The sequence below is a fragment of the Physeter macrocephalus genome, chromosome 10 (assembly GCF_002837175.3).
Source record: "Physeter macrocephalus isolate SW-GA chromosome 10, ASM283717v5, whole genome shotgun sequence".
NCBI classification, from domain to species: Eukaryota; Metazoa; Chordata; class Mammalia; order Artiodactyla; family Physeteridae; genus Physeter; species Physeter macrocephalus.
The window spans coordinates 3,686,217-3,705,493 of record NC_041223.1 but is presented as its reverse complement, the minus strand read 5'-3'; the positions used below and the strand labels follow the sequence as shown (position 1 = coordinate 3,705,493).

At 37.3% G+C, this 19,277-nt stretch overlaps 1 protein-coding gene across 1 annotated transcript in view; it reads right to left on the bottom strand.

Annotated features, from left to right (window-relative positions):
- The window catches only part of PDE10A (phosphodiesterase 10A), a 296,650-nt gene that overhangs the window by 9,039 nt on the left and 268,334 nt on the right, over positions 1-19,277 (bottom strand). The window contains 1 exon segment of the mRNA XM_055087406.1: positions 226-337. Within this exon segment, the coding sequence (XP_054943381.1) occupies positions 226-337 (112 nt within the window).

The following is a 19,277-nucleotide window of genomic DNA, read 5'->3' as shown; positions in this document are numbered from 1 at the left end:
ACGTGGGATCTTCCCGGACCGGGGCGCGAACCCGGGTCCCCTGCATCGGCAGGCGGACTCCCAACCACTGCGCCACCAGGGAAGCCCTAGACAATAGTTTTTTCAAGTAACTAGCAACATGAGCAACTAAGATACTGTTACTAAATTATCCTTACATTTAATTTCTTCCCAATTGTTTCTCATTTCTTGATATTATCTAGGTTCATATAAAAATCAAGGACATACCTCAGCCCAGAATTCTGCATATATATCGTTTGCCGTCAATTTTGTTACCGGCCACAGCTTTGTCACAGAACAAAGATCACAGGCAGTCATCATCAAACCAATGACACGGTCTCTAGAACACAATAATATAAAACTGGTCACTGCAGCATTGGCAAATTTGTAAGAACAACCGGAAAGACTTCTGCATTTTCAGGAAGGAGTGAGGCCTAAAGTGGGCATCGCTTCATGATGGGGGAACGGTAGCGTTACAGAGCAGACACAACTAACAGGCAAGGACATTAAGAATTACAGAACAGTGTAGCTTTAATTGTAAGAACATCAGTCACTTCTGTCCCTAGTTCCTCCAAGAGTATATCCTGTGTTCCTGCTGCCTCGTTGTTACTATTGAAATAAAATATTATGTGGGCATGGCCCTGATACCATCTAAATCCCCTGCTATATTTTACTGCTACAAACCAGATTTTGACTTTCAGGGAATTTTGGAAATTTAGAGTGAGGAGAAACCTTGAAGAAAAAAGTCCCAATCCTTTCATTTTATATAAGGAAAATCTGAGGTGCAAATAAATGAAATGATTTTTTCAAGGTATAACTGGCTCAAGACAAGGCCAGAGTAGATGTAGAGTTCCAGAATCCTCTCCCATCTCCCCGCCTGCAGAGAAATGTGATGTCGCCAAGCACTTCACAAGCTCCAACTTCCCAACTGAAAGTTCTCTTTTCAATTGCTTTGCACTCACAACTATGTGTTCTAGGTCTGATTTTTTATTCTAAATATGGTTTAGTTTAATATTTCCTCTTGGAGAAAGATAAAAATTGCTTAAAAGAATTCAAACAGACATATCCCCTATAATTTTAATGCATCTGGCCTAGTGACATGCGGTTATCCTAAATGAAGCCTACACTTAATGGTGGCACTAAGTGCTAGTTATTAAGAGCTTTCAATATTACTGACACTAACTTTTACAAAGCAAATTACATAATAATAAAAGGCAAATTATCGAGAAAGACACAAAACCACATAACAAGTGAGAAGATGTCATAATTCCAGCTCCTACCTAAATTCTAATGCGTCTGCGGACTCCACAGCTGCTCAAGGCCGCCTTATTTCCTGGAGGTGCACAGACAATCCACATCCGTGGGCACAGTACTCCCTGGGTCCTGAGCCTGCCCACCAGGCCCACTGCATAGTAAGAGCATCTGTCTGTCGTGGGGGCAGAGTCTCTGATTTAGCGGTGTCCCCCAAAGCACGTTCCTTTGATGCCAATCACTCGTAAGGTTCTTTCATTTCCCATCAGCCAATTTCGTTTAGCCCATTAGCCTAATTAAATAGTATCTTCTACAACTTTACTTTTCATTACATGTCAAAAGGGTATCATGTCTCTAACAGGGAAGACTAGATAACTCTAAAAACGTCAATGAGACTTAATGTACCCATCCTGTGACCCCCAAACAGATGCCATGTGAAGATGCAAATCCCTTAAAATGATCAGGAAACCCCATGGTTTCTTGATGAGGTAGTTTCCTAAGCACTTTGGGTTTAAAAGAAGAATATTTATTTCTGGATTTGGGCTTCTAAAGCAACAAGTATATTATCTGCTTGCTCAACAGATAAATTCATTTCAACAGAAATAGAACATGAAAAAAAAAACTATTATTTTGTTAACAAATAATTCTTTCATGAGATAGAAATAATTCAATCTCATTCAATCTACATTCACACACAACAAATCAGCATTTATTTCTTTTGGCTAAATATTGTAATAAGCTTTATCTCAAAAAAGATTTCTTACCTCATAAATCTATGAAAAAATGTTAATAGAACTGGGCACTGGAAAGCTGGAGCCAGCTTTCTCACTGGATATGATTCCGTAGGTAGCATTGCTACTACCAGGGTTGAAAAGTTCATAGCCTAGTTATCCTTTAGATGTCACTATCAAAATTACTTAGACAAAACAATTTAAGAGTATTTTACTGTTAACCAACCAAGTAAAAAATAAGACAGATAAGAAAATTTGTACTAAATGCCTTTAATGAATAAAAATTACTCATTTTTGACTCTCCATGACAAATCAGCTAGATGGTTATGGTTTTCCGGAAATAGCAACCGGAAGTGGAATTGTTTTATTTCTTTCTCTGAGTGGAATATAGACCTAATGGTATAGAGAGCTAATCCGTGATGCGTTCCAATAACCAACTGTGAAAGGGATGGAGTCTATGCCAACCGCGCTCTTGGCTTGATCTTGCACAGCCTCCTGACTAAGAGCACTGTGGTAAGAGCACAACACAACGCCTCTATCACAGATGGTTCCTACGGGGTTTTTTTCTGGGGGGGCGGGTGACTACATTCGTTTATTCCAAAAAGTTTTGAACGCGTGTATGTATCAGGCACGGCGAAAATAATAAACAAAATACGCACTGCTCTTGTAGAACTAATGTTCCAACGGGAAGAAGTAGAAAATAAGGTAAAGATTTTCACTCAACAAGTCTATATAAAAAATATTTTAGGGGGCTTCCCTGGCGGTGCAGGGAAGATAAGACTCCACGCTCCCCATGCAGGGGGCCCGGGTCTGATCCCTGGTCAGGGAACTAGATCCCGCATGCACGCCGCAACTAAGAGTTCACGTGCCGCAACTAAGGAGCCCACGTGCCGCAACTAAGGCCCAGTGCAAACAGACAAACAAATAAATAAATAAATATTTTAAGAGAGGCAAAAATATGAAGATGAGAGAGAGGGTCCAGTAGAGATGGCAGTGTGCGCACAAGTCCTAACATGGCAATAGGTGAGGTGTGCCGGAGGAACAGCGAGAAAGCCAGTCTGGCAGAAACGCAGGAGCGAGGAGGTGCCAGGCCGCTGCTAAGTCTCCAGGCAAGACAGGACCAAGTCTGACGGTGAGATGCTGGCAGCTGTGGGTAGCAGAGCGACATGACACACTCGTAAAGGGATCCCTCAGCTCTGCCCAGAGGAGGATGAACTGTAGCATTGCAGGGGGAGGGAGGTTGCTGAGAGGCCGTTTAGGAGAACACACAGCAGTCCAGATGCGCGAGGACGGCAGCCTGAATTAAGGGGACAGTAGTGGAGACAAAGAAAGTAGGAGGGTTCGAGTCGTTACAGGCAGAGCCAAGTTGAAATACGTTACCATCCACGGGAGTTACGATAAGAGACGTCTCTCTCCCTGTCTTTCCCTCCTCCCTTCTCCCCACCCCCCAGCATCATCCCAGACCGGGTAGAGCAACTTAAGACACAGGAGGTGTCACAGGTGAGCAGAGGCTCCGACGTGAAAGCGAGCGCCTCTCGCCAGTGCGTACGTCTGCCTTCCCAGTGCCACAGCCTATTTTAAAATTCTCTTCCCACATCCCACGATCATAGCATCACAGAACTTTACAAAAGGGAGAGAAAAGAAACCCCACAGCCTGCGGGATTTCAGGTGAGTTACGGGTGGCCAAAAAGGAAGCCCCGGCTCTCCCTCACTGCCCCCTCCCCTGCTCCCCTCATCCCATGCCACAGACTCTGTAAAGTTAGTTAGCCGAGGATACGATGTCCTATTGGAAGAGAAGTAGAGCCACGCAGACGAACCATATAAGCAGCTTTATAAAAGATTTCAGGTAGCACCGTGAAGATAAACGAAGAATGAATTCTCATATGATTATTATTACAATTTCTCACTTCTATGAATAACTGGAATTCAAAAAGACTGAAAGGCTGGCTGCATTTCCACAGTGAGCTGGAAATGTAATATTCAGTACCTCTGATTCTCTACCCTCACCGTTTACCAGGCTCTGACCTCACTGCAACCTCCCACATACCAACTAAGTCTTTAATAAGTGGGAGAAAAATTTAGAAACATAGCCCAGTTGCAAAACACAGTAACTTTAATACCTACTTCAATACAAGGTTATATCAGCCAGGATCCTGACACGAAGCAGATGACGCACCCAGGAGAATTGGAGGATTGACTGAACGGACTAGTCACATGGCCTGGACGGAAACCAAGGAATAGTGAGGCACTGAGGGCCAGTGATAGCGGGCAAGGTCCCCCCCCCGGGCCTGGAGGGACAAAGGACAGCTAGCAAGGGCCTGAGCTCCTGCCCCCAGAAGCGCTATTAAACCGGGGACCCACAGGGAAGAAGCGAGGGGAACGCACACACCAACTCTTCTCTCCTCCTGCCCTCTGATCTCTTGTCAACGCCACCCGCGGCTGAATCCAGATGGAAGAGGGAGGGAGAGCAAGGGAGCCGAGTGACTTGCCCCTGTGGGTCAAAGTGGAAGACGAGCTGAGAGGATCTGGGGGCCAAAAGGAGGCCGCCCAGCACTTGGGAGTAGCCCAGAGGGGGAGCTAAAAAGCTGTGGTTCACGTGGAAAAATACATTTGAAATCTGAACCATTTAAATATTAAATTGCACAGAAATAGAAAAATGAATTTAAAGCCAACATTTCTACTAATCTAAGAAAATCTATGCCATCAGGCTTTGGGGACCCAGCACAAGATTGTCACCAATACAACAGAAAAAAAAAGAAAACAAATGCATGTCCTGCTTACCTTAGAGTGTGCGTATAGAAAGGGCTGATCAAAGACCAGACTTCCATCAGGAGGCATCTTAACTGTAACTGTTAGAGCAGGTCAGTAAAGTGGCGTGTCAAGTGGTTAAATAAAAAGCAAGCGCTTGGGGGTATGCAAGTGGCTGTTCTCCTTAGAAACTGTCATCTAGCCTTCTTTAAATCCCTTTGCTTTATCTTAAAATTAGGTCACGCATAGCATGTGAAAAGAGACTAGGTTAAATCCTTTTTCCCTTCAATTATCATTTTAATGATTTTTTTTTCTTGTTTTAAAACTTATCTTCAAGGAATTTTAAATCACTGTACTGAGTAACTTAAATCATGTCTATAAAAACGACTGTACTTCTCTCATAACATGACCTATTTTGGTTAATTTATTAAACATTAAACTGAACTAAGGGTGCTGTAGATTCTGAGAATATTCTTTGAACAGGTGCAGAACCAAAATCATAGATAAGATTTTAGAATCTTACTGTTTCCAAAGACACAAATAATAACTCTTTAATATAAACATCAGCATGATATAGTGATGATCTCACTCAATAACCTTTAAGTTCTCAATTCTTGTTTTTGTGGAACCCTGTGTTGCTTTTTGAAAAACACCATTAAGAAGAGAGAAAACGAAATGATATGTCAAAGCAGAATCAGGCTTGAGCAAATGTGTCTCCCAGAGGGAGTTGCTGTTCTTAGAAACACGTCCTAACTTAAACATTTCTTCGCCTAACAGAATCCTCGCGTTAGTCCCAGAGTTGGCGAGCCTGACCTCCTAACACAGGCAACTCTGTTACTTTAAATCAAGTGAAGACATCAGTGATTTCACGCTAGAAATTAGTTTCCCTACATTTCAAGTTCTTCGGCTGAAACATAAAACACACACCTAGCAGAACGAGGCCCTCGTACATTTACCACTGCAGGTAAAGACAGATCATTGGTGTCACGTTGACAAAATGCTACAAGGAGACTGCATTACGGTCTAAGAATAAAGGAAACCACACGAACAAAGTACAGAGCAGTAGCCGTGTGAAAGTGTACATCTTTTCTAGCTCTGTTTCTGAATTGCTGAAAGAATTGGTCAAGTGTTTAACGTACCCTTCCTTTGAATGTGCACCTAAATCTAGATTAAGGAAAGACTTCGGAAGAATGGTGGCAAAGGAATGTCTTTGAAGGGTACAAATATTCCCTGAGATTAAGAGAATAAACATTTTCATTCATATATTTCCGAAAGCTTTTAAGGATAAAATTCTGCACTTAGTTGATTTTTAAAATACATGTTTGAGGAAGGCAATTCCAACATGAAATACATGGAAATAAAAATTATAAAAGCTACTACTAACTCATACATTTGTCATTTAACATTTAAAAGGATACTTTAACTTGATTTCATAACTTAAAAAACATTTGATCTTTTATAAGGTTTGCTAAAGTGGTCCTTAGGCAAGACTATATGTTTTCCTCCATTAAGAAAGATGCTGTAATTCTAGAATAGTGCTCTGATTTCTATGGATGTTCTGTTCAGTTTTTGTCAAAAGGGGACAATGGTCACTAGCTGTTTCAGTGAAAAACTAAGCTACCCTTTGCCTACCCTTGCTTTGAGTCCAGTGCTGGTTTCCAAATGTGACATTCATATTAGTTGTGGTTAACTGCGGTTTAACTGTGGCTAGGGAAAGAGTATTGAAGGACATTTTCAGTGAAGGAGTAAATTAGTTTACAATTTCTGTTGCTCTTTTTGGTGCACTTTATTTCTCCTCCTCTCCATCTTTTATGTCACTAGCAAGTCCCCTTTTATAAATTAGATTTAAACTGATCTAATAATTCATTTCTGGGGCCCTAAAATCACTTGGCAGGCTCTGTTATTTAAAAAGTTTAAAGAACATACTCATTACTAAATGTGAGATATTTGTAAAAATAAAACTGTGTGTACGTCTAAAATAAAAGTGAGCCACTCATCTGATTTTGAAAGACACATGGCAATGACTTTCATACATATCTAGTCTCTGGTTGCTTCACTTTCAAAATAAAAAATAATAAAATTACCTAATATTTTTAAGCACAGTTGTGGCTACAATGTCAAGTTCATACAAGACATAATAGTCAATGTTAAGGGCATGTCAAGTTAAGGGGGAGAGGGATACATTAGGAGTTTGGGGTTAACATATATACACTACTATATATAAAATAATCAACAAGGACTTACTGTAGAGCACAGGGAGCTATACTCAATATAATACTCTGTAATAACCTATATGGGAAAAGACTCTGAAAAAGAATGGATATGTGTATATGTATAACTGAATCACTTTGCTGTACACCTGAAACTAGCACAACATTGAAAATCAACTATACTCCAATATAAAATAAAAATTAAATTAAAAAAAGACATAATAGTAAATGTCAAGGGCAGGTGGCAAGGACCAGTGGTAAGGACAAAAGGTAGGGAAGAAGTGTCAGAATATTAGGACTCCCGGCAATGATGAAGAGATTACGTGACATTCAGCTCCAGACCGAGTGGAACAAAGACTGAGAGAGCCATAAAATGAGAGAATGATCTGGGTAAAGTCCAGCTGACCCAAGAGTAAGAGACCAATAAGCAGAAAAACACAAAGAGCCTGGTTTCCTGAAAGCATCACTGGGCAGCTGAACTTAAGCCAGCAACCACCTATCTTCAGACTCTTTACAATAGGATAAAAAATAAAACCCTATATTTTGAGACACCAGTCATTAGGATTTATCTTTTGTAAACTAAACGCTTTCCTAGCTGATAAAACACTTAATGCACACGCGGCCGTCTGGCTTCATTCAGAATACACTATATCTTTTGATATAAAACGATTATCTGTCATGCTCTAGAGAATACCTGTGGGAAAAAAAACCCAGAGAGTTGAGATATCTGACATGATACTGTCCTTTTTTAGAAAGGACTGGATGCCAGGAAGCGCAGATTTCCCGCTTCATCAGTACATGTAAAATACTGGCAAATTACCAGGACACAAAATGCCATTGAAGATCTAATAAGAATATAAGATCACATTATGAAACCTACGCTCTTTATTTTTGGTCATTTTGGATTATTTGTTTGCTTGACAAATACTGAACCCTCCTACGTGCTCAGCAGTGTCACAGTTACCCGTAACGCTGGGCCCAACACGTGGACAAAAGCCTGGAATATCATTACTTCCATCACCTGACATTCTGTCCTCTGATTATGCTCAACAGGACATTATACCATTATAATTTATGTCTAAGACAAGAGAGTTTTGAGAGTGAAAGTGAGCAGTAATATTAATTATATCAGGACAGCAGGTATTAATTGAGAATGATCCAGACCAACTAGGGAGTCTGGTCACCCCGATTTTAACACAAAAATATCACAAAATAAATAAAGATAATATCAGTACTTTGAGAATTGTTATGAAAAATATTAATCTTAAATATTAATTTTTTACCAAATAATTGGTAGGGAAGAAAAAATATCCATCTGAACATTTTTAGGCTTAACATGGATGTGCACATGTAACTAAATAAAATGCTCTTGTAAGTACTATGTTAATCTCTCTGCTTATGGTTTAGAAATACAGTGATTCTTAATTTAAATAAAGGCTGCACTTCTCTAGATATTAGCTTACTTCATTCTTGGCCAAAGTCTGCCATTGATGTCCTCAGACGAATGGTAGCATTTTTTGTGTTTTAGTATTAATTCCAGGTATAAAGGGAGAGGCCATGTCTGTCATTTATTAACTATCTATTGGAGCAATTACAATTACCATCTCTAACAATTATCTTCTAAGAAATATAATCATATATTTAACTACAAAAATTCGAATAGCAGATAAATAATTTATTAAAGGTATAAAACAAACTAAACTAAGTTGGATATTCACATAAGAGGAGAAAAACATGAGTGGGCTGAAGTAAATGCCTGCACCAGAAACTGCTGCTGGAACAGACTCCCAAAAGAGAACAAGAATTCACGATCAAAGAAGGATACCACACTGTTAAGCAAAGATAAACAGTAAAATAACAGAATAAGCTTTATTCAAAAGTATATTTCCAGCTTATAGACTGCACATGAACTAACAGATAGAAAACAGCTTTGGAGAAGCATCCTTTTAAAACCATATGCAGAGAACCCCCGGCTACCGTGAATGCGGACCGACCAGCCAGCCCTGGAGGCACCTGCCCCGTGAATGCGTTAGCAGAGTCAGGAAAGAGAGCCCTTGCCATGTTTCTTTCGAGCAGAAATTGCTAGAGCAAGAAAACAAGGAGCTAGATGTAAAAACTAGCCTAATTTGGAGATGATATCTGTCCGCTTCGTACAGTGCTCAATGGAGCTATTTCCACAAACTGCAGCTCTCACTGGAGAAACAGCACTCAAGTTAGAGATGATGCCATGTACAGAACATTTGGAGCGAACCTGTGTCTATGACAGAGGTGGTGGAATATGTATCCTAGTCACAGGGGAAATGATGTCTGTGTTAACTCAAGTGTAGTAAAGGTTCTAGAAAATGGAAAGGAGAAGATAAACATTTCCCACAGCGAGGGCAGCCCTGAGCCTTTGTAAAATCCCCCTGTGGCTAAACTCCATGTCTTCCATTTCCTAGGACAACGCAGAATGGCTCAAATTATGCAATTTCTTACATACATCATTCTGGAATCCTCACAAGAAAATCTATGAAAGGCCAACAAAGCCGTGTCAAATGCATGAATACTGAATTCACTAATAATACTAAAATAGATTAAAAGCTGGCTCTGTACCATGCAGAATTCTGTGAACTGCTTCTACGAGCTCATCAACTCCTAATCACCTCACAGAAATGAGATTTGATCTCATTTGGTGAATTAAGGACCATTCTATTTAATTTTTTTTAAAGATTTCATTTAAAGGCCTACTGATATAATTGACATACTCTACCTTGTTTAAGAACAAAACACTTGAAACAAAAGTATATCATATTTTAGCACAGAATCATACTTCTAGATTGTATATTTTTGTTGCTCCTACTTTAACTTAGGTGTAACTTACATGGAATTAAATGCATGAATTTGAAAGATATAGTTCAATGAATATGAAAATGTATACAGTCCAACCACCAGACCAGCGATGACAGGGAACATTTCCATGATCCAGACACTCCTTCTAGCCTTTCCCGTTCAATATCCCTTATCCAGCACCAACAACTGCCAGCCTGAATTCTACCGCAATAACTAACACTATTGATTTGTTTGGCCTATTCTAGAATTTGGTAAAAATGTTTTCATATAGTATGCACTGTTTTGTTAACATGATGACTGTGTGATTTATGCATGATGTTGCATGAATCTGTAGTTTCTAATTTTTTTATTGCTGAATAGTACAGTATTCCACTGAATAAGTGCCAGAAACTGTCTATCCATTCACTGTTGTTGGACCTTTGGGCTGCTTCTAGTTTAGATATATTATGAATAATGCTGCTGTGAATATTTGCATCCAAGCCTTTGTGCGAAAGGCAGAAAAAAGTGGAAGACAAAATTGGGAACAAAGAACAAGTGTGAAGGACAGAAAACAGTAACAAGTACGGCAAATATTAATGCAACTATATCAAAAATCACTTTAAATGTCAATGATCTAAATACACCAATTAAAAGAGATTATCAGAGTGGATCCAAAAATAAGGCCTGAATATTTGTTGTTTATAAGAAACACACTTTAAATATAAACACACATGTAGACTAAAAGTAAATGGATGGAGAATGATCTACCATGCTAACATTATTCACAAGAAAATGGGAGTCGCTAGATTAATTTCAGACAGAACAGACTTCAGAGCAAGGAAAGGTATCAGCAATAAAGAGGAACATTTCATAAGAATAAAGGGATCAGTTCTTCAGGAAGGTATAATTGTCCTCAACCTGTATTCCCCTAGCAACAAAGCATCAAAATATGTGAGGCAAAAACTGATCAAAGTGCAAGGAAAAGTATAACAGCTCCACTACTATAGTTGCAGACTTCAACACACCTCTATCAGGATTGGATAAGTCCAGCAGGCAGAAAATCAGGACATATTTGAATCCAATAATTTCATCAAACAGTGATACAACTGACATCTGTAGATTGCTTCATCCAGCAACAGCAGAAGACACATTCTTCTCAAGCTCAGATGGAACATTCACCAAGATAGACCATGTTCCAGACCATAAAATACACTTTTTAACAAACTTAAAAGAACAGAAATCATACAATGTATGCTCTTAGATCACAATGAAATTAACTAGAAATCGATAACAGAAAAATAGCTGGAAAACCCTCAAATATTTAGAGATTAAAAAACACTTCTGAATAACACACAGGTCATAGAAGAAACCAAGAGAAATTTTAAAATATTTATAACTAAACATAAATGAGGACACAGCTTAAAAAAATTTGTGGGACGCAGTGAAAGCAGTGTTTAGAAGGAAATTTACAGCATTAAATGCATATAAGAGAAAAGAAGAAAGATGTAAAATTAAAACTCTAAGTTTCCACTTCAGGAAACTAGAAAAAGAAGAACACGTTAAATCTAAATATGCAGACGAAAAGAAATAGTAAGAATTAGAGCAGAAATCAATGAAATTGAAAACAGTAAATCAACAGAGAAAATAACAAACTAAAAGCTGGCTCTTTGAAAAGATCATTAAAAGCAATAAGCCTGTTGCCAGTCTAACTAAGGAAAAAAGAGAATACAAATTACTAATATCAGAAATGAAAAAGGGGACATCACTACAGATCTCATGGACATTCAAAGGATAATTAAGGAGTACTATAAACAACTCTACGCCCACAAATTTGGTAACCTAGATAATATGAATCAATTTCTTGAAGGATGCAATCTTCCAAAACTTACACAAGAAGAAATAGACAATCCAAACAGGTCTGTATCCATTTAAGAAATTTAGTCAATAATTAATAACCTTCCGAAACAGAAATCACCAGGCCCAGATGGGTTCAGACAGCATATATCCTACCAAACAAACTGAACTCACCCTGCTCCGGTGGCTTGGGTGTTAGTTCATGGCAGCTGCGACTGCCAACGGGATCAAATCACGCAGGTTTTGACTCCGGGTAATTATGCTGCAGTGGAAATGCGCTCAACTGCTCTTCGGTGTGGTCATTACGACTCTCTCAGCTTCCCTTCTCCATGCAACCTCGCATTAGTCAGGGCTGGAGAATCTCACTCCACCCGTTTATCCCCAGAAGCAGAAAGTGGGATCCCTGGAGTTTCCCTTCCTGGCAGTGAACCCAGTTCTTCGCGCAGGACTGTGAGAGCTGATCAGGGTTAGAACATCAGGGAGACCATGACCGGGCCGGGGTGAGGAAGCAGTGCGGATGGGGAGGGTCCTAATGAAGCCAAACAGGCCCACAGCGGGGGCTACCCACCACCCCCCACCGCCAGGAAGCCCCGTGAAGTCTCCAGGCCTGGCCAGACTCTTGCCTTCCCAAACTCAAGACTATTTGCGCCCAGGGTCAGTTGGGCTCTTTTGATTGCAGAAGACAAAAACTCACTTAAGCTTCTGTATTAGTTTGCTAGTGTTGCCGTAACAAAGTACCACAAACTGGGCGGCTTAAATGACAGAAATTTATTGTCTCACGGTTTTAGAGGCCAGAAGTCCAAATCAAGGTGTCGGCAGGGTTGGTTCCTTCTGAGGGCCATGAGGGAAGGATCTTTTCCAGGCTCCTCTTGTTGGCTGGCAGATGGCCATCTTCTCCCTGTGTCTTCACATGGTCTCCGCACTGACACATCTCTGTCCAAATTTCTTCCAAGGATATCAGTCATGTTGGGCTAGGGCCCACCCACATGGCCTCATTTTACCTTAATCACCTCTATAAAGGCCCTATCTCCGAATACTGTCGCATTCTGGGAATCTGGACTTCAACATACAAATCTGTGGGGCGACACAATTCATCCCATAAGAGTTTTCTAGAACACAAGTTTACTTTAATGTGTTGTAGAGTTATTTAGGTGACGCATCCATCTCCCTGTTAAGACTGGAAGGACCAGGACAGCAGGGCCAGGGGCTGTCTGGCTCTTGGCTGCACACCCAGCACTCGCCGCAGGCTTGGCACTGAAAGGTACCGAATCTGTAGCTGTGGAATTGGATGTCTCCCTTGGTGTCTCTGCTCCCTTCTTCCACTCCTTAATGGCCGATCCCTCAAGAGCCTCTGATACAACACACTCACCTGTCAGACAGTACACTTCACATACTGTATTTCACTTGATAGCATCTGTACTAACATACTTAATCTCCTTTAAAGTAAGTCATATTTTTTCTTAAATAAATTTAAAAGGAAATTTTTTCACGTAATTTCTACTTTGATTATTTGTCTTATTATTGAGTTGTAAGAGTTATATAAGACTGCTATTAAACATAAATATTGAGAATATTTTCTCACATTCTGTGGCTTGTCTTTTCATTTCCTTAAAAGCTGTTTTGAAAATCATAAGTTTTTAATATGAGGAAGGCGATCTATCATTTGTTTGTTTCTTTGAAGGTTAGTGCTTTTCTGTTTTGTTTTTTCCAGCTTTATTGAGGCATGACTGACCAAAAAAAGTTGTATATATTTAGGTTGTACACGTGATTATTTGATATATGTATACATAGTTAAATGATTACCACAATTAAGCTAATTAACACATCCATTACCTTACACAGTTACCTTTTGTGTATGTGTGTGTGTGTGTGGTGAGAACACTTAAGATCCACTCACTTAGCAAATTTCAAGTGTACAGTACAGTGTTACTAACTGTAATCACCATGCTGTAGCTTAGATCCCCAGAACTTACTAATATCATAACTGAGAGTCTGTACCCTTTGACGGACATCTCTGAAGGTTAATGCTTTTTGGGTGCTAAGGAATCTTTACCTATGCAAGGTCATGAAGACTTTCTCCTATGTTTTGTTCTAAAAGTTTTATAATTTTAGCTTTGACATTTAAGTCTATCATCCAACTGAAACCTCAGTAATTAAAAAGCAATGTTGAAATGACTATCCTTTCCCTAGTTGAATTGTCTTGGCCCCTTGGCTGAAAATCAACAGGCTACATAGAATGGGTCTTTTGTAATCTGTCCCAATTTGTCTACCCTAACACCAATACATCCAGTCTTGATTACTGTTATTTTATAGTAAGGCTTGAAATCAGAGAGTATAAGTCCTCCAATTTGTCTTTGCTTTGTCAAAATTGCTTTGACCATTCTAGGTCTTTTGTATTTCTATATAAATTTGAGATCGGTTTGTCACTTTCTACAAAAAGTAGCCTGTGGATATTTTCACTAGAATTGCAGTTTTGGAGGAATGTTTGCAGAGAATCGATAGCAATATTGAATGTTGCAATTCATAATCATGATATATCTCTCCAGTCATTTAGTATTCTTTATTTCTCTCAGGAAATGTTATGTATTTTATCATTTATTAAATTTATTTTTAAATGATTTTATATCATTTGTTAAATTTATTTTTTAAGAGACTTTATACCATTTGTTAAATTTATTTCTTAAATGACATTGCAAATGGAATTGCTTTAATTTGAATTTCCAATTAATATTCATATATAAACTAAATTAATTTTGTAACGTATCCTGTGAACTTGCTAAAGTCACTTATTAATTCTAGTAGATTTTTTTTTGGAGATTCCTGATGAATTTTTTAGTAGATGGCATGTGATTTAAAAATAAAGACAGATTTACTTTTTCCTTTCTAATTTTATTTGTTTATTTATTTACTTATTTTCAGTATAATGCACTGGCTATGATCATATGGTATTTCTTCTTTGTTCCATTACTGTGAATTATATTAATTAGCAAATGTTAAACCACTTTTCTATTCCTGAGATAAAATCCATTTGTTATATTGTCTTTGGAATATGTGACTGAAGTTGTTATACTTTGTTATGAATTTTGGATCTATGTCCATGAGGAATATAGATCTTTTTTTTTTCATGGAAAGGCATTTTCTTTTAAATATAGCAGTGCATACATGTCAATCAATATAGATCTTTAATTTACTGTTTTTGTAATGTGCTCGTCAGCTTTTGGTATCAGTATTATTCAGGCTTCATAAAATAAAGTGGTAAGTAGTAGTCTCATTTTCAGAAACATTTTGTGTAAGATTGATATTATTTCTTCCATAAATGTCTGATAGACTTCACAAGTGAAACCATGAGGTCCTGGAGAATTTTCTGTTTAAGGACAGAATTTCTTTAATGGGATATTCAGATTTTCTGTTTCATCTTGGTTCATGTACAGTAAGTTGTAATTTTCAAGGAATTATTCCATTTTCAACTGTTTCAAATTAGCATAAAATTATTTATAATTATCTCTTACTGCCTCTTTTTGCCCATATTCTGTAACAATATCCTCTCTGTTACTGTTAGTATTGGTGATTGGTATTTTCTCCTTTTTCCTTACTTAGTCTTGCTGGGGGCTTATACATTTGAATAATCTTTTCAAGGCAGCGACCATTGGCATCACTGGTTTTCTCTGGGGTTTGCTGCTCTCCGTTTTATTGTTCTGCTCCTCTCTTGATTATTCATTTCAAGTTAGGGTTTAATTTACTCTTCTTTTTCTAGCTGCTTAAGGTGTCATCTTAAAACACTGACTAACACAGGCATTTAAAAATAAACTTCTAGCTGAATCCTACAAATTGTGGATTTGTTTTGGAGGAATGTTTGTTTTCCCTATCATTCAGTTTGAAATATTCTCTTATTTCCCTTGTTATATCTTCTTCGATACATGAGTTATTTAGAGGTGTGTTGTTTAATTTCCACATACGTAGGGCTTTTCTGTTTTTTCTTTTTTTTTTTTTTTTCGGTACGCGGGCCTCTCACCGCTGTGGCCTCTCCCATTGCGGGGCACAGGCTCCGGACGCGCAGGCTCAGCGGCCATGGCTCACGGGCCCAGCCGCTCCGCGGCATGTGGGATCCTCCCGGACCGGGGCACGAACCCGTGTCCCCGGACTCGCAACCACTGCGCCACCAGGGAAGCCCCGTAGGGCTTTTCTACATAGGTTATTGTGATTTTTATTTCCATCACTATAAAAAATATTCTATGAATCTGATCTTTTGAAATTTATTGAGATTTATTTTAGGTACCAGCACACACCCTATCTTATAAATATTCCATGTGCAGTTGAAAAGAATGTGTAGTCATTTTTTAGTGTTCAGTGTATATAAAATAGGTTATGTTGACAGTGTTTATTTTTCCTTTGCCTTACATTTTTATGTACTTGCTCTATAAATTACTTAAAGAAAAATGTAAAACTCTCTAACTATGGTTTTGTTTAGTTTCCTTTTCTGTTCTGTGAGATTTTCCTTCATGTGTTTTGCAGCTCTGTTAATTAGGTGCACGTGCACATTTTGCAGTGTCATTTCTATGCGTTGACCCTTCTGTCATGGTGAATTATCCCTCTTACTGGCTCACAGTATTCTGCATTCAAAACGACTTTGTTTGATACTACGACAGCCACGCAGCTTTTTTAAGGTGTCTGCATGATATATCTTCTCCCATCATTTTACTTTCAACCTATCTGAGTCTTCCTATTTAGAGTGTGTATTTCTTATATAACATATAATTAAGTCTTGTTATTTTATCAAGTCTGATAATTTTTGGCTTTCAATTGAGGTATTAATCCATTTACGTTTAATTTTTAGTTTGATTGGGTTCAAGTCTACTGTCTGCATATTTGCTTTCCATTTGCTGCATTGTGGGCTAATAAAATGTACTTTTTATTATTCATTTTTCCTCTTTTTTTAAAAAAAGCTAGACTTTTATTTTTTCATGGTTTCTATACATTACAATATACATACTTATAACACATAAATAAATTTAATATTGTTCCACTTGGCACTTCACTCTCACCCTTCACAAACATAAGAACCTTACAACACTATAATTCTACGTATCCCTCATTCTTTGTGCTATTGTTTTCATATATTTAATCTCTACATATGATATAAACCTCACCTTAGTACCATTATTATTTTTGCTTTATCACTTGTTTATCTTATTAAAAAATTAGAAGATATATATGAGAATTCATAGGTCATATTCTCTTTTGGATCCTTTTCTAAGGATCCAAAGTAGCATCCTTAGAAACAAAACAAAAAGTAAGCAAATACCCAAAGTATTTGGAAATTAGGAAATTCTTTTAAATTAACCTCTACATCAATGAGGAAATGGAAACAGAAATGAAAATTATCTAAAAACTAAGAAAAAGAAGCATGCTTCATCAAAAACTTGCAGGGTACAGTTCAGTTAGTAGTCAGACAATAATACATATATATGTTTTATTACGCAATTTGAGAAATAAGAAAAGGAACAACTAAAGTACAAAGAAGGTATAAAAATAAAAGTTAAAATGAATGAAAGAGCAAACACACAAGAAAGAAATGATAAATTTTTAAAAAGTAAGTTTGTAAAAAAGGAATAATTAAAATGAAAGGGCAAATTTGATTAAGAAACAAAGGGAGAAATAAAAATATAAAATATTGAAAATTAGATAACTACAGATATAGTAAGATACATAAATTTTAAGTGAGAATAATTTGTGTAAATATTGTATATGAATTTGAAAGTCTAAAGGAAAAATGATTTTCTAGCAAAATAAGTTGACCAAGAGGTGAAATAAAATGGAAAAGCCAAAACAAAACAATTACCTCAAACCACAAAAGACATTAAAAAGTTTGTTAAAGATCTTCCATTAAAAAAATGTGCCAGACTGTAATGGCTTTACAAATAAATATCATTTAAGCTCCTCCAAATGGATATCTTTAGTTATTTAAACCCTCTAGACCAGAGAGAAATTTAATTTCATAACTATCATAATCTTAACAGCAAATTATGATAGCATACAGAAAAACAACTACATGTCAATTAATGGATTCGACACAAACTTGCTAAAAAAAAAAAAAAAGCAAAAATTGGTTTCCTTAGCATATTAAAAAAGTAATTCCATGGGAAACTAGAGTACAAGAAACTCAGTGGTAGCACAAAATTAGGAAATTAAAAAATCTATTAATAAAATGAGAAAAAAAAAGAAATCAATAACAGAAATTAGGAAAATCATATTATCACTGAAATCTGAATATGAATTCGATAAAATTCCTAATAAAAAGTAATATAAACAAGAAACGAAGAAAAAAACTCACACATGATGAAAATGATTTACCAAAAAATATCACATATCACATAAAAAATTAAAATCTAAAATCACTACAATTAAAATCACCATAATCACCATAATCCGATATTGTTTTGTAGGTTCTAATTATACAGTCAGATGAGAAAGCAAAATAGGTATCAATATCAGAAAAGTGGAACGAATGATATTTAACTGTAGATGATGTGAAAGTATGCCTAGAAAATCCAAGAGACTAATATTTTCAACTGACACAGAAAACATAATAAAATGGCTAGAAAACACATTTTTAGAATTCATTTTAGTAATGACGGAATAAATTCTGAACAAAATTTAAAAACAACTCATTGAAGGCAACTGAGTACCTAAAAGCAGGCAGAAACTGGAAGGGGTTCAAAACCTTTGGGCATAATCCACATTTATTGGCTTTTCTGCTAAGATTATGGCTCAGTTGGGGTATGAGACATTTAGAGGCCCCCAAAAAGTCACAGTATGGTGGAGAGGTTAGCATCTGGGGCTGTCAGAGCACATGGAATTTGAGGAGAAAAATCCTGGAAAGGAGAGAGCCACAAAGGTGATAGTCCCCAAATATGCATTCATATTCCCCTCAAATCCTTGGCTGGACCCAAGGACCAAGCCCAAAACAGAAACAGAACCACACAAAAAATGTTTAAGGCACATATCCATAAATTTAGGATAATCCATGAGAAATTTAACTGGCCACTAGAATAAAAGTCAGTTATCTTCAGAGAAGGATAACAGGATCCAGAAAGATAACAGAGAATACATATTATCCACAACGTAGCATGTAAATTAAAAAATTACTAGACATCTAAAGAAAAAGAAAAATGTGTTCCATGACTCAGAAAAAAAAAAAAAAAGTCAACAAAAAAAGACCCACAGAGGACTCAGTTGGTGGAAGTGAAGACAAGGATTGTTAAGTAACTGATAGATATACTAAAGAGTCTCCAGGAAAATATATACTTGGATACAGTGGGTGAAGAGACAGGAATTTTAAAAGAGACATAGAAGCTATAAAAATCAACCCCAAATAAATCTCAGAACTGACAAACACAATATATAAAATAAATCACTAGATGGAATGGACAACAGATGGGAGAGAACATTAGAAAGGATCATTGTAATTAAAGGCGAATCAAACCAAATTACCCAAACTGAGGCACAGGGAGGAAAAACGACTGAAAAAACAGTTCAGAGCCCTAATAACCTGTAAGACAGTACTAAGTGATCTATCATATGTGTAATTAGAGTTGCAGAAGAAAAATGAGGGGTTGACAGAAAAAAATATTTGAAGAAAAATGGTCAAAACTTTACTACGTTTTACTGTAATCAGCAG